We start from the raw sequence: 13,718 nt of genomic DNA, 5'->3' as shown, positions 1-13,718 counted from the left end.
AGGGATCGTTGGTCGCTCCGTTTACCTTCGACACGCATGAAACTACGATATCCGTGATTAGGGTTAACCCTATACGGATAGAAAATATATCGCGACCGCCTTATCCGGCTCTTTTATATTTACTTGCATGAAATACTCTCGGCGAGGAGATAAGTGCGCGCTGGTTAATCCAGTTGGCCGGAGAAAACCACGCGGTAGCAGCGTTAAGAGACAAAAGCGGAGGATATCCTTTCGCAGAATCGGGACCTCATTACCGAGATACGTACGAATAACCGTCTCTTCTGGCCTCTGTTCGTCCGTAATGGTAAACGGTTTGAGAGTTGGGCGAAGCTTATTGTAGAAGATCAGTGATTCGAACATTGCGTTGGCGTTGAATCTGGAGCGTTGCACAAACAAAAGGAATTTTAAGTGATTTTAATTAGAACATTTTAATCCGAAGTGAACAACCCGTGATTTTCCTCTGATCGTAGAAGATCGGTGATTCGAGAGTTTGCTTAAACAGAGGGAATTTTAAGTAGTTTTAAATTTTCATTTGACAATTTAACGTTACAAGTACGAGGATGGTTATAAAACGATTAATTCAAGATTTTTCAGGGCTATTTTATACATTTGTAACGGTGTATTTTTGCAGATGATTCTTTGTAAAATACTTACATATATAGATAGATAGATAAAAGCTTCTTCTTCGTGCTACAACATCTGGATAGTCATATGCTGCTCGGATAAAAATCAGCGCATTATGCAACCATTTTGCAGACCACATCGCGTGTCCGATACTTTACGTACGGCCTTACGACCGTGTCATTGAAAATTCCTATATAATACTTTATATGTTTTGCATTTCCTTTATATTTGCGAGCTTTATATTTTAGTCGACAGTTCTAACATTAAAGGAAATTAGGCCAATCTTTGAATACTTTGCAGTACTATGGTTAGATGGAATATTTTCAAGAATTTTCTTCCTTGTCTTCTAATTTCCTTTGAAATAATATCGTTTGGATGTAACTTGAACGTACGATAATCGAAGATGATAAATCAAAATTACGTTATAATCAGTATTGTTATGCCACATATATCGCTTTAATCTGCTAATCAGAAAAGACGAGTTAATTCGAATTATTAATTATTATTTTCAGCCACGACATCGTCAGCTGGTGTGTTTTAGGATCCAGGAAGGTATCTCCCGTCTCTGATATTTGTCTGAAGATCTCACATCTTTTTGCGAATTCTCTTGTTCTCGACGATTCGACCATTTTAGATTTAATGTTCTTTTAATTACACACCGGTAGCTGAACGAGCCAGTTTAGCATCGTCGAGATCTTCTTGCGCCGGATTATTTCGTACCTCTCTTAGGAGACTTGGACACGTTGGATTTCTGTGCGCGATGTTCTCAAGGGGTTGCAAATCCTCTCGCTAGCACGCGTCGTCACCATTAGGGTCCGCTGAACTAGGTGTTTTTAGAACAAACAGGGGCGTGTAATCTATGCTTTGCTCGTTCAAAATTATTCTTATAGTATGCAAAAGATGGCTTTTCATATCTATTTTACATCTGTTACGAGGAAAACTTCCAAACTTCAAATTTTATTATTTAAAGAGTTTATTACTCCCGGTTCGTTTACTTGTCGATAAATAAAACAAGATAAAATAGGAAGGTCCTTTGATCTTAATTTCTCGTGATATTATATCTGAATAACATTGACGTATCGTTAATGCAAATGGATTAAAAATGTTCGTATACTTACGAACTGGAAAGATTTCGATAAGAACATCTGCGAACAGTACGAAACGCAACATGGTTTATAACCACCAACGAAATTCACATACTGAACGAAACAACCGGCAACAAATTTAAAGAAGCGAAGACCAGCATCGATATGGATTCAACGGCAATATCACAATCGGTTGAGTAAACGTACAAAGAAACAAAGACAGGACCGTTTGTATCGAGTTGAACGTTCTCTAATTTGTCGTTTCAGCGAGCATGATGAATTTTTCTGTTGGTCGGTTATCGGACAGTGGCGAAGTGATAATATCGCTGCTCGTTTCTCTCGAATCCGTTGCTCGTTCCATGATTATCTGGAATTTCTGCATTTTATTTCGTCCACGATATTTCGGAAGCAAAAAGGAAAAAACCATTACATCCATCATGCGACTGAAATCAGATTGTTGATTCCACTCGATCGGAGAATCTTGATTTCCGATTGATTCCACTGTCCCCCCTTCTTTCGTTTCTCCAGCACTTTCGGCTTCAGGCAGCTTTAAACTATCGTTGCAGTTGCCAATCAACTAGACGAGCATGGATGCAATTTTTGCCCATTATATCACCAGTAATTGGAACATTTTGGATCGATGAGGCCTCGCGAACTGTCGATTATCTTTTTATTCTTTCGTCCTTCGAACGAACGCCGCGTTCAGGAAAATTACTTTTCCAATCGGTCTGTATGAAAAGTAGAACGACAGCTCGACCAGCTTGGAAAAACTTCCATTCTCCGCAGATTTTCACTCATTTTCGGTCGAGAATTCTACATCGTGGTCCTAAATTCGTGGTATAAATCAAGTAGGTTATATGGTTCTAAATAAGTGGGAAATGAAGAGTAATAAAATTACGTCGAAGTCTTCGTTCTTGAGAAAATCGAGTTTGAAAACTCATCAAATACACGTGAATTTGCTTAACTCCCAGATAGGATAGGAATAGATAATCGATAGGAGATTTATGTACGTGTGAAACTAAGTCGAAAACGTGGAATAAAATTTTTCCGTCTGGATCCACGTTTCCGAGAAAATCAAGTTTAAAAATTTGCCCAGTAAACATTAGTGACGTATTCAAATTCCATTTTCTCTAAACTGAGGCCTTAAGCGACAAAATTTTATTCTACGTTTCCAAATTATTTTTCAGTGTAATCAAGAATTCGTCATATTTTTCAGATTGCTGAAATATTCAAACTCGATGAAACATTCGGCGCAATCTCGCTACTTTTTATTTTTACCTTATTTTCACCTACATAATGCAGTACCACGAATTTTCGGCCATCGTATACGAACACCGTTACGTGAAACGAGTAATGAGACTAATGAAAGACCGATTACGCGCCGCGAAATGTTTTCTACGTTGCGTTGTCTCGGTCAACCTTTTGCTTCTCCGTTCTCATAGCCACTCATAGGTCTTTAGCTCCCTTTCACCACCTGTGCACACTATGGCACGAGCGAATCGTCTCATTAGCCGAGCCCATATACGGCGTTCAATTAAAATTTTTGCCGCCGCCGCAACCATCGGGTAGGTAAATCCCGATAACGACCACCGTGGTATTTTTAAGGAAAGTGCGGCGATTTTACACGTTTACGCGGGAAAAGTAAAAGGTGAATCGAGTAGAGTGTCAGTTTGCTAGCGATCAATCGACAGTTTAATTTATCGCGAGAGACAGAGATTTCCTTTTGAAAATTCTTTCGATTTTTAATGAGGAAACTTGGAGACAAACGGTCGAGAAATTTTTTGGCAAAAGAATTATTACGTCATTTTTTCCGGTTCTTAATCAAATACTATACGTATACTGTTTGAGGAATTTGTGACGAAATTGATGACATTGTACCATCTATTTAATCGTCTCATGATTGCTTTCTCGATAAACTTGTCATCTCTTTTAGTACTTTATGAATACTTTCAAGCTTTTACGAGCTTTTAACGTATTCTGTTTCGACATTAAAAACTTTTTGTAGAAACTGAAATAAACTAGAATAAAATATTCAAATGATTCAATTTCCTAATTTAACGTTAGATTGACGTTAATTGATTTAAAAATAATTCCCATTTTATTGATTACTTCCGAATATTTCTCTTTAATGACTGCATTTAATGGCCAACTAGGAGCAATATTTATTTGAATCTTGCATCACATCGTAATTAATTATACTCTATTCTAATCAAATAGAAAACGGCACTTAATATCAATAATTACGTAATACTGTACAAGTTTTTCCAACGATCCAATATAATAATTGATATTTTAACGAAGATTCCTCGAATCATGTATTTTTTTTTTCTTTAACAATTTAAAAAAGAGATATTTCGATCGATCTTATTCCGCTTTTATTCCGCTTTCATCTCGCGTCGTTACACGACGTCACTTTCGAATAGAATCGAACCATGTGCCAAGCACGAAGCCGTTTCTGCTCGTAGAATCGATTTATTTGCATTGTCCACGGATATCGGCGGTGATTGCCGTGACCGCGGTCAGTGTTCATGATCGACCGTCTATTCGCTGTCAGCGGTTCTGTCCAATTCTAAACTGTCAATTGCCGTTCCTGCTCGGATGCTGCGGCCAATGTAGTGTACTTACATATCACGCGCGTGTACATTGAATTTAAATTGAAGCGCGCGTATACACATTGTGTCGTTTTCTATTGGATTGCCGGATTCAGGGAAGAAATTTTCTTCTATCACACTTTGTGATATATTTCAGGATCGCCCGAGGAGACTATTCAAAATTGCATCGCAGGAGCATAATCAATAGCGCGATAATCGATTAACAAAAGAGTTGAAATAACGTGGAACTAGTTAACAATGTACTAAATTACTCTGCCGTCGAAGACAGACAGAAATGTGTGACTCGTCGTGTCCCTTCTTATAGTTTTTATTTGGATAATAAAAATCTAAATAGATTGATGAACACTTTGACTGCCACGCTGGTCATTGGTGACCGAAGCACTTGAGCTCCTTACAATTGAAAAAATTGAATGAAAATTGACAGTTAGGGCATTTTGAATATAACCGATAAATAAAAGATACTTTGAAATAAAAAGTGTCCCATTGAACGATTAAACATTTTTATTAGAACATCAGTAAAAAAAAAAAAAAAATGAGAACAAATCTTGCATCTAACGGTGCACTGTGTTTGCGTCCATATCTTTGAGGGGTAATCTACGAATATTGTTATAAGCACAGCTTAGAAAATAATCGTAAATGCTGCTTTATGATCATATAATTGAAGTTAGAAGTGTGAACATACCTTACTACTATATATAGAATGAGCAAATACTGTTTATTAATATCTTCTACACGCTTCAACAATATATTCTGCACGTTTTGCTTACGACGAAATAACGAATGCGAATGGTTTGTTGAAATAAACGAAGCCTTGTTATAATATGTCGCTATCGACTGTTAGCGAGGCGCCACGGTGGTCATCCGTGACCACCAATAAGATAAACAGTCCATTGGGGAAGAATGTTGTCTTACATCATAAATTTATTATTATTTTGCCATTATATGCTTTGAATAATAAAATACTCCAGGGGTGTCCTCAGCGAAACACGTGATTTTGGCGTGGCAGTCAAAGTGTTAACTTTTTTCAATCTGTTCAGTTAACATTTTTCAAGCAGTTTCTTCCTACGAAGATGATAGAGAAATGTTTCCAAAGTGATGGGATAGCCATAGAAAATAGTAGACACGGTATTCCTTCTTCAAAAAAGGTTGTTGCGTTCCTTTCTGAAGAAGTTTTCAAAGTTCAAAAGGTAGAGGATTAGAAGAGACGTTACAGCTTGGAAACGTTCAAGATTCAAAGGGTAACGCGTTTTGCGAATCACGAACGAATTCTTCCTTCCTCAGCGATTCGCCTGGAAACTTTGCGAAACGATCGACCGTGGCCAGTTCCTCGCAGCTTGAATATTCATGCGGACAGCTCGTCGACGCGTCGGGGATTTATATTCATGAAAATCCTAAAACGCTTCGCACAGCGTTTTGCGGCTCTAACACGTAACAGACCGAATTTCATCACAAAGAAAGTTTCGGTTAATTCCGATGATCTTCGTCAGCTTGTCGATGAAAGCTTGCCGATGAAAGCTTGCCGATACCATCTTCCGAAACGCTATGTTCCAGCACAATATTCTCCTTCGCGGTCTTAGCTTGTAGAAATTTAAATAAAAAATATAATTGAAAAGTTCTTATCCTGCGTCTTTTTCTCTTAGTTCGTACGAACAATACACGCTTTCGACTTTTAAACAATTCGTAAGCTTGAAACGAGCTTGAGAAGATTAACGCGAGTTGAATTTGCGAACGCAAGAGTCGCTCTAACAAATTAATTACGCGCCGCTGATTCTCCTTATTTATCTTTTCCTCCTCTTTCAATTCGAATAAATGAAATTTTGAAATTTTTGAAAAACCGAAATCTTGAAATAGGGCAAGATGGCAGAACGAAACAAATTCACGCGACGTTGGGTTAAAAAAATTAATTGCAAACTGTTGGTTCTTCCGTTTTGATCGACGAAGCTCGGTAAAAGGAATTAATTTTGTTTAATTTGAATATATGACGGGCCCATTCGAATCTCAAAAAGTTCGGAAACATAAAATAGAACAGATTGGCGAAACGAAGCGACGACAAGCAAGACAAATTACTCAGACTTGGGTTTATTTGCTTGAAAATTAGAGGAACTCGATTTATTCGTCGCGTGCCAGTCGGCTGTTGACAAGCGTGGCATAATTTATCGCGACAGAAAGGAAACAGGTTCCGAACACGTTTTCATCATTGGACTCGACGAGTCGCTGTTGCGTGTGGTTATTAATCGACCGTTCTGAAAAGTCCACGTTGAAGACTCGATCGTTTCCAACTACGAGAGAATCATTGGCGTGATTCACGTTTCGCTCGATGGACCGTGTTCGCGCGTGTTAACGACTCGCTGGACAAAACTAGAAACTTCCATGGAAGATTTACGCGTCCTCTCGCGAGTATTAACCACGATTTTCCGCGTTTGAAGATGCGGAAGTCGTTAGCGGCGGATAATCGCAATCGAGATCGTCGACATCGTGGGAGGTACGGGGGCTGGTTTCAGGGACGCAAATCTTTGACGGAAGCGTTTAATCCTGGTCCTCGTTCCTTACGTTAGAAAGCCTGCGAGTTGACAATGCTTAAGAGCGTTTGCTCTCTAAAAATAATTAATTTTCAATGGGTTAAATCGCGAACGTATGAAATTTCTCATCTTTAATCTATATTAAGGAATAATTTGTCATAATGTTACAAGCACTTGTCCATCGATAAAATAGATAATTATTTAGTATGAATTGTAGATAGAAGTTCAACTAATCGATGCTATCTGTGCAAACTAATTGTTTAATTTTTTTTTTTTAATGGAACTGTCATGGAACAAATACTGTCATAGAAATTCCTAAATACTATCATAACCGATCAGTCTGGCTTGTAACGATAAATAAATTGTACGATCTGTCGTAATTATTTTATGATTGCAATCAAAATCATGTTGCCGTTACGGAGAACGAAGATAGATAGGTATCGTTGTTATATAAATTGAACTATTTCTCCAATTCCCTTCATTTTGTATTCCTTTTCCCTACAGTACGTGTTCGTGGTGATGCTGGTGTTCGTGCTGGAAGCGGGAGTCGGTGCTCTAGCGCGGCTCTACGAGGAACAAGTTGGCCCTGAATTGAAGATGAACCTTAATCGTACGTTCCTCGAGAACTACTCTATGAGGAGCAGGGAAACTTCGGCGATCGACCAAATGCAGATAGAGGTAAGTTACCGATGACATAGTGGCTGTCCAAAGCGATCGGAAGAAGCATAGATCGTTCGGAAATTTGGCGTTAACATGACGTTTCCACCTTGTATTCACGTTAGTTTATAGAAATTTAACAATTTTAAGAAACACAAAACACGAAGAGATCCCAGGAATATTTATAAAGAAGAACCGTTACGTAAAACTTTTTCCCATAAGAAGAACAAAATTTATATAAAAATTTGTTTCTTTGTAGCATCATGCACATGGAATGATATCTCCTGAATATATAATTAGTTGCCATTATGAGATCGCAGTCGTAAATGACCTAAGCTTTTTGCACGCTACTGCAAATCTCTACAGATGATCCAGACGCTGAATCTTCACTCACTGTGAAGAGATGCCGCTATACTTAACGTTTAGATCACCGACATTCCGAATGTATTAAGTACTTGACAAGGATATCTGTTTATGGTACGGTTAGTTTGCTAAAGCGATTTTTCTCCTCCCTTTGCCTTTCTTTTCATCTTTCTTCGTCACTATCTCTTAACGCAACGTAGGATGTCGTTAAGTTTTGTAATACGCGAAATGGCTAAGGGCTGCCTTACGTGGCCGCGATATCGCCTAGCCATTTTTCTCTATACCCTGACTACCGGTGCCACTGTTACTTCGCTACGTTTACGACTGCAAATCATCGTTATCGCGTGGCGAAATGGCCTCGAGTTCGTCCTCTGCGAATCTATTAATGCAGCCGCGGCTCCTTGCATCGATCCGATTTTCTTCTCTCCCATCGTAGCTGTCCCGCGAGAGAAAACTCGACGTTCGTCTTAAGATCGACCGAACCGTCGTTGTTGATGTTCATGGTTTTTACTTTCGACAGTGGAAGAGAAATACTCTTTCGAAGGAATGCTCTTTCGTTTAACAGTCACGCGATGGGGGCTTCTTACACGTTCAAAGATTTCCAGATAATTATTATACGCGACTTTTTGTTTCGAGAATTCGTTTTTAACATTACAACTCTTAAAGGTATCGTCTCTTTAATTTTATAATTAGTTAAGTTAAGTTCATGCTTCGGGTGATAGGTCCTCGTAGCTTGAAAAGATATAATAAACTTGTTATAAAATAGGTAAAAGACGCTATTTTATGGAAAATAGCAGCGGTGTGATTTATACCGTTATAATCCACGCCCCAGCATGTTTGCCACAAAACTTGAAAGAGTTAATTATTAAGCGACACGAAGGTGCTAAAAAATGCGCGTAATTCACAGTTGAAATGTATCACGCTGAAACTTTATCAAAAATAATATCTTTTTCTTTTCGGTGTGTAGGATGACTTAATTAATTTAAAAAATAGAATAATAATAAGTAAATAGAAATTACGAAGTGTAACAGCAAACGTGAAACGTCTATACGAGTCAGAATCGATCTAATCTTCGTCGTCTGGGTTTAACTGAGGATTAAACTTGAAAATACACGTAAATGGGAATAAGTTTAATGTACTTTTCACGATAAATACTAAGTGGTATTTATATTTACAGTTACTTTATTTGTAAATCATTGTTCCAGTTCAAATGCTGCGGAGCCGTGAGATTCGAGGATTGGCTGGTGAGCGAATGGCACAAAGGCGAGGATGTTCTCAAGGACGGAAGCCTCGTCCCAGATAGCTGTTGCAAGACACCGACCCACCTTTGTGGAAGGAGGGATCATCCGTCGAACATCCATTACACGGTACCAATCGATTTTCAGTCGAATCCAATTGTTCCTTCCTTGTTGAAGCACACGCTTTTTCAGTTCAGCTTCGGTCTTCAAGAGCTACAAAGATATGAGCTGTAACATGTTGAACGCCTACTATAAATCGAATATGTGTCGAGTTCGTAGAAAGAAATCTTCCAACATTTTCCCAGTGTAAAAGATTAAACGACAAAGTTGGAAGCATTAGTTGTTTTTAATTGTAGTTGGAAAATCAATTCTTGCGAATTATTTGCAAAATTTTACTTACGTAAATGGAGAAACTCATCACTCATAAATGGGTGATATGCAGAACGTTCAACGTGTAAAGACAATACATCGTTATCGTAATTTCTTTAATACAATTTCATTGCACAATAATATAAAAATCGATCTGTGTCAAAACAATGCAACGATCAAATCATTGAATCTGAAAATTTTGTACAGGGTTGTATCTACAAATTTCTGGAGACGACGAAGGACCACTTGATCATCTTAGGAGCAGTAGGCCTAGGACTATCGGTCCTAGAGCTTTTCGGCATCGTTCTTGGCTCGTGCCTGTATATAAAGCTCAGACACGATTTCGACGACTGAGAATTGCTGCAAATCCGCGAGAGCAACAACAACGGCCGTTCCTGGTGCAGATACATGCAGAACGGTGATGGAACCGTTTGATCATCGTACCGGAAAAGAAAGAAGAGGAGCGGTCGTTGAAAAGAGGAGATCCTTCTTCCGACGTTCGCCATTCAGGATTTCCTCCGTTTCTGACGCTGAAATCCTCCCAGCCTCTCGAAGAGACGGACTCTTGGAATTTCTGTCCTATTCTATCCCTCTCCCAAGGGGAGATTACGTACAAAGAGACTCGAAAAGGAGAGAAACGAGGAAAAATGGAGTAAACGGTGCGTGGCGTTTGGGTCACCGTGACGATCTCCCTCGCCACGGAAATCTTCAAAGACGAAACTCTTTCTCTTTCTTTTATACGTCCCGTGCAACGCGGAATTCAATGGAAAGAAGAGGAATAAAAAGAGGAGCAACACTGAGTTACCGATATTCGATAACGAAACGGTCGCGAAATCCTCGCTTCCATTCGTTGACCGATTCACCTCCACGAGGAATCCTATTTCGATCGAATTAATCGGACGAGAGGAAGCGGATGAAAAGAAAAACTCTGTCTTTAGAGTTCACCGACTTCCTCCTCGCCTAAACGAATCTCAATTAATTCTCGACTACTGGCCGGGGTCATACCACGTGCATTTTCCATATAAAAGAACCATGACAATTTTAGAAAAAAATGTTTTAACGAATGCCTATTTCAAAGCGTGTTTGTTCTTCGTCGTGAGCAACTCGTGTGCTCGAATCCGAAGCTTTTTGTACGCCGTTTCTCTTTCTCAAGGAAGAACGGGGAGGCGTTCTTCTTTTTGTAACGGGACAGCATCGATCACGATGCCCCGTTCACTCGCGACAAGTGATCTCTGGCTACGTCGAACGTACTTGGTTTCACTGTCGGCGAACGTTCTTCCGCTCGTACAAATCACGCTGTCTCTTCGAATACTGCCGTAACGAATCCGCACAAATGTTTCTAAAGGTATATACACAAGTTACACGTACGAGAAGGGAGTTTAGCGTTCTTTAGCTAGTAAAAAGTCACAACGACGTGTTCCAGTGGTAGCGATCGAAACACGGCGCTGTTCCTCGGGGCCAAAGCAAGTCCCCATTTGTCGATTAACCGGACCATTCGATCGTCCTGCTTTTTCACCAAAAATAAAAACAGAAAAAAAGGGTACCGAGAAACGAGAGAACCGATTGTTCGAGCGATCGCGAAACGATCGTTCTCCTCCTATTCTATGAAAGTCGACTGCGTTCCTCGAGTTTTCTTATAACGTAAAAACGATTTTGTCCCTTAATTTATTCGACGAAGGACCTTAAAGATCGTTTACCTCAGCGGAAAGATGGAGGACGTGTAAGTATCGACCATTTCGAACGAGGGAACGACGTGAAATTCGACGAATCCATAAGCTCGGACAGAACTGTAAACAGTGCCTTGATGAGTTAGCGTTTAAGTTCAGAGATATTTTAAATTATCGCCGATGTAAATTCGTGCAGAGAAAACCGCTAGCGATTTGTAAATGTACGTACAGTATTTATTCATATATGATGCGTATATATATATATGTATTATATTGTAATATAATATAATATATATATGTATATATATCTATCTATCTGTTGCTTCGCAAATCAATACGAGCCTTCGCACATTATTTATAGCAAAGTTTGTCGTGCAACGAGAGCACGCGTTGTATCGACGATTGTATGTGAGAATATTCTCTCTCTCTCTCTCTTTCTAAACAAATTGCAATGCACTTTGCGTGCATAATTTATCTTTCTTTAATACTTCTTCCTATTTCTCCCTTATTTTTATTTATTTAAAAACTTGTAAAATTTATTTGCGCAATCGTTGATTCAACTTAATGCCGCGCTCAAGACAAAATCTAAGAACATATTTTATTATTACAACACGATCGCGCCATATGTTATTTTATTCTCAATGTTATTGTCTTCATTGGTATTACATGTACGTGTACTGTCTGTTAGAATTTAGAACTTTATAAATATTGTACATATCAGACCCTATTCTGTTACGAATAAATATTGAAATCGCACACGCCACAGTTCCTCAGCCAAATATGATATTCCAAATTAAGAGAAGTTTCTTCTTTTCCGAAGAAACTTTGATTCATTTACCGTCTGGAGGACTCGATATCGTCCGCGTACTTCTCCATCGACTGTAGGTAAGTCAAGAACGAATCATCTTTAGTACCAAGGGAAACAAACAACCAGGCAAACACTGCAAGTAAATCTTTCGACATGGATATCCTCTGCCAACTATTTAAGTCGTCCAGAAGGGACTGAACATTGGTGACCTAAAATGAAATTTCTTTAATATAAAAATATATTTTTTGTGTGCTTTGTAGGTAAATGTGTAATCTTCTGCTTACGTTTTGCCATACGGTATAATTGGAATTGTAATAATGTATCAAATTTAATTGATCATCGGTTTCTGCGCCGATTTGATGAAGACAGAAAACGACGAGATACAAAGGAACTGCGATAATTGCTTTGTTATGATCGAAATAAAGCTCACGCAGATGTTCCACGTCGAATCGTGCCAAATCAAACCTAACGATTATGAAGATTAAAAAATTCTGGGAGACGATATTCGACGATTTTTAATTTTTTAATACAAAGTAAACATACTTATCGAACGTTGAAACGATGCACATGGCAATAAGAAACGAAAAGATGTTTGTATAAATCTCACAAAATGGTGAGTATTTTGCGATGAATTCTATAGAATTATTAAAAAATACGTGCAACTGAAAAAAGAAGAGGTTAGATAGAAGATAAAACACAATGATGGAAAGATTTTCTTTTATAAAGTAATGGAAACGTACCATGATGAAATGAGTAAACGCCATACCGCCTAGAAGGCCTTGATACAAAAGACCTGTATTTTTCCAAAATTGTTGAAGCATAATGGCCACCTTTATAGGCGGAGAATTGTCTTCGTCATGAATATCAACGCTACTTGCCCTTTCAGTTTTCTTGTCACTAGGAAAACCTTTTGTTTGATTAATTTTCATTGTACTAAAACCACCCCTGTGCTGTACGTAAACTTTATCCGTGGTTAACACAGGGAGTGGCACCTGATGCTCATATTTGGTTCGCGCATTTTCTTGCGACCTCCTTAAGATTTCCGTAATAGGCAATTCATTATCCCCTGCAAAGCAAACCAAAGTCATCTGTCTAATTTAATATTTTCGTATTTAAAGTTATTAACCGTTTGACTTGGACGTGAAACATCTTAAATGTCGTTATACATAACACGATTATTAATATTTTTTTCTATAAAAAGTTAAAGATTTAATTATTTTCATACTGTATCATTTTATCACGCAGTCAAAGAGTTAAAGCATTCTCAACATAAGCAATTTTACCTACTAAATCTCGTCTTTTTCGTTTCGACTGTTCCAAGTCGCTTTCATTATAACTTTTGTCCGATGACTCTGAACTGGATGTTTCCTTTCGTCTTTTATTAGCAGCGTCTTCAGAACGTCTATCGTGTCTTCGTTTATTACGTCGGTCGTGTCCTCCTCTCTGCTTTTCAACGATTCTTTCACGATTGTCCTGATACCTTTTTCGATCAACATGCTCTTTGCGTCTCTGAAACGTTTTCGACCCCTTTTTATCAGATGACACCTCTTCTGCATCGTCGATATCTCCTTGTCCTCGTCGAAACCTATTGGTCTCTTCGGAATTTGTCCATCTAGGTCTAAGAGGCGTGCTGGTGTTTTGCACATATGGTGAATACTCGGTGCTCTCGGTAACCGACGAAGATTCCTCGCTGCTACTCGAATCGTTTCTACGTGAAACCTCCGGATTGCTCCGTCGTTTTTCGTTCGTCCGGTTCATTTTACCGATTCTCCAATG

General features: G+C 38.6%; 2 protein-coding genes across 3 annotated transcripts in view; one reads left to right on the top strand and one right to left on the bottom strand.

Annotated features, from left to right (window-relative positions):
* Nucleotides 1-11,890, top strand: part of LOC117206513 (CD151 antigen-like) — a 91,153-nt gene extending 79,263 nt beyond the window's left edge. For both annotated transcript variants that reach the window (XM_033445940.1, XM_033445941.1), the window contains 3 exons: nt 7,345-7,518; nt 9,066-9,227; nt 9,675-11,890. In XM_033445940.1, the coding sequence (XP_033301831.1) occupies nt 7,345-7,518; nt 9,066-9,227; nt 9,675-9,821 (483 nt within the window). In that variant the 3' untranslated portion in view covers nt 9,822-11,890. The remainder of the gene's footprint in view (nt 1-7,344; nt 7,519-9,065; nt 9,228-9,674) is intronic.
* On the bottom strand, nt 11,750-13,715 carry LOC117206518. Its single transcript, XM_033445948.1, has 5 exons — nt 13,226-13,715; nt 12,683-13,008; nt 12,486-12,604; nt 12,227-12,407; nt 11,750-12,151 (listed from the first exon to the last, which is right to left on the bottom strand). The coding sequence occupies exons 1-5, from the start codon at nt 13,698-13,700 to the stop codon at nt 11,969-11,971; spliced, it is 1,284 nt and encodes a 427-aa protein (XP_033301839.1). The 5' UTR covers nt 13,701-13,715; the 3' UTR covers nt 11,750-11,968.
* Nucleotides 13,716-13,718: the final 3 nt, after the last annotated feature.

This window comes from Bombus bifarius, unplaced genomic scaffold (genome assembly GCF_011952205.1).
Source record: "Bombus bifarius isolate JDL3187 unplaced genomic scaffold, Bbif_JDL3187 scf7180000008008, whole genome shotgun sequence".
Taxonomy (NCBI): domain Eukaryota; kingdom Metazoa; phylum Arthropoda; class Insecta; order Hymenoptera; family Apidae; genus Bombus; species Bombus bifarius.
This window is presented reverse-complemented; position numbering and strand designations above follow the sequence as displayed.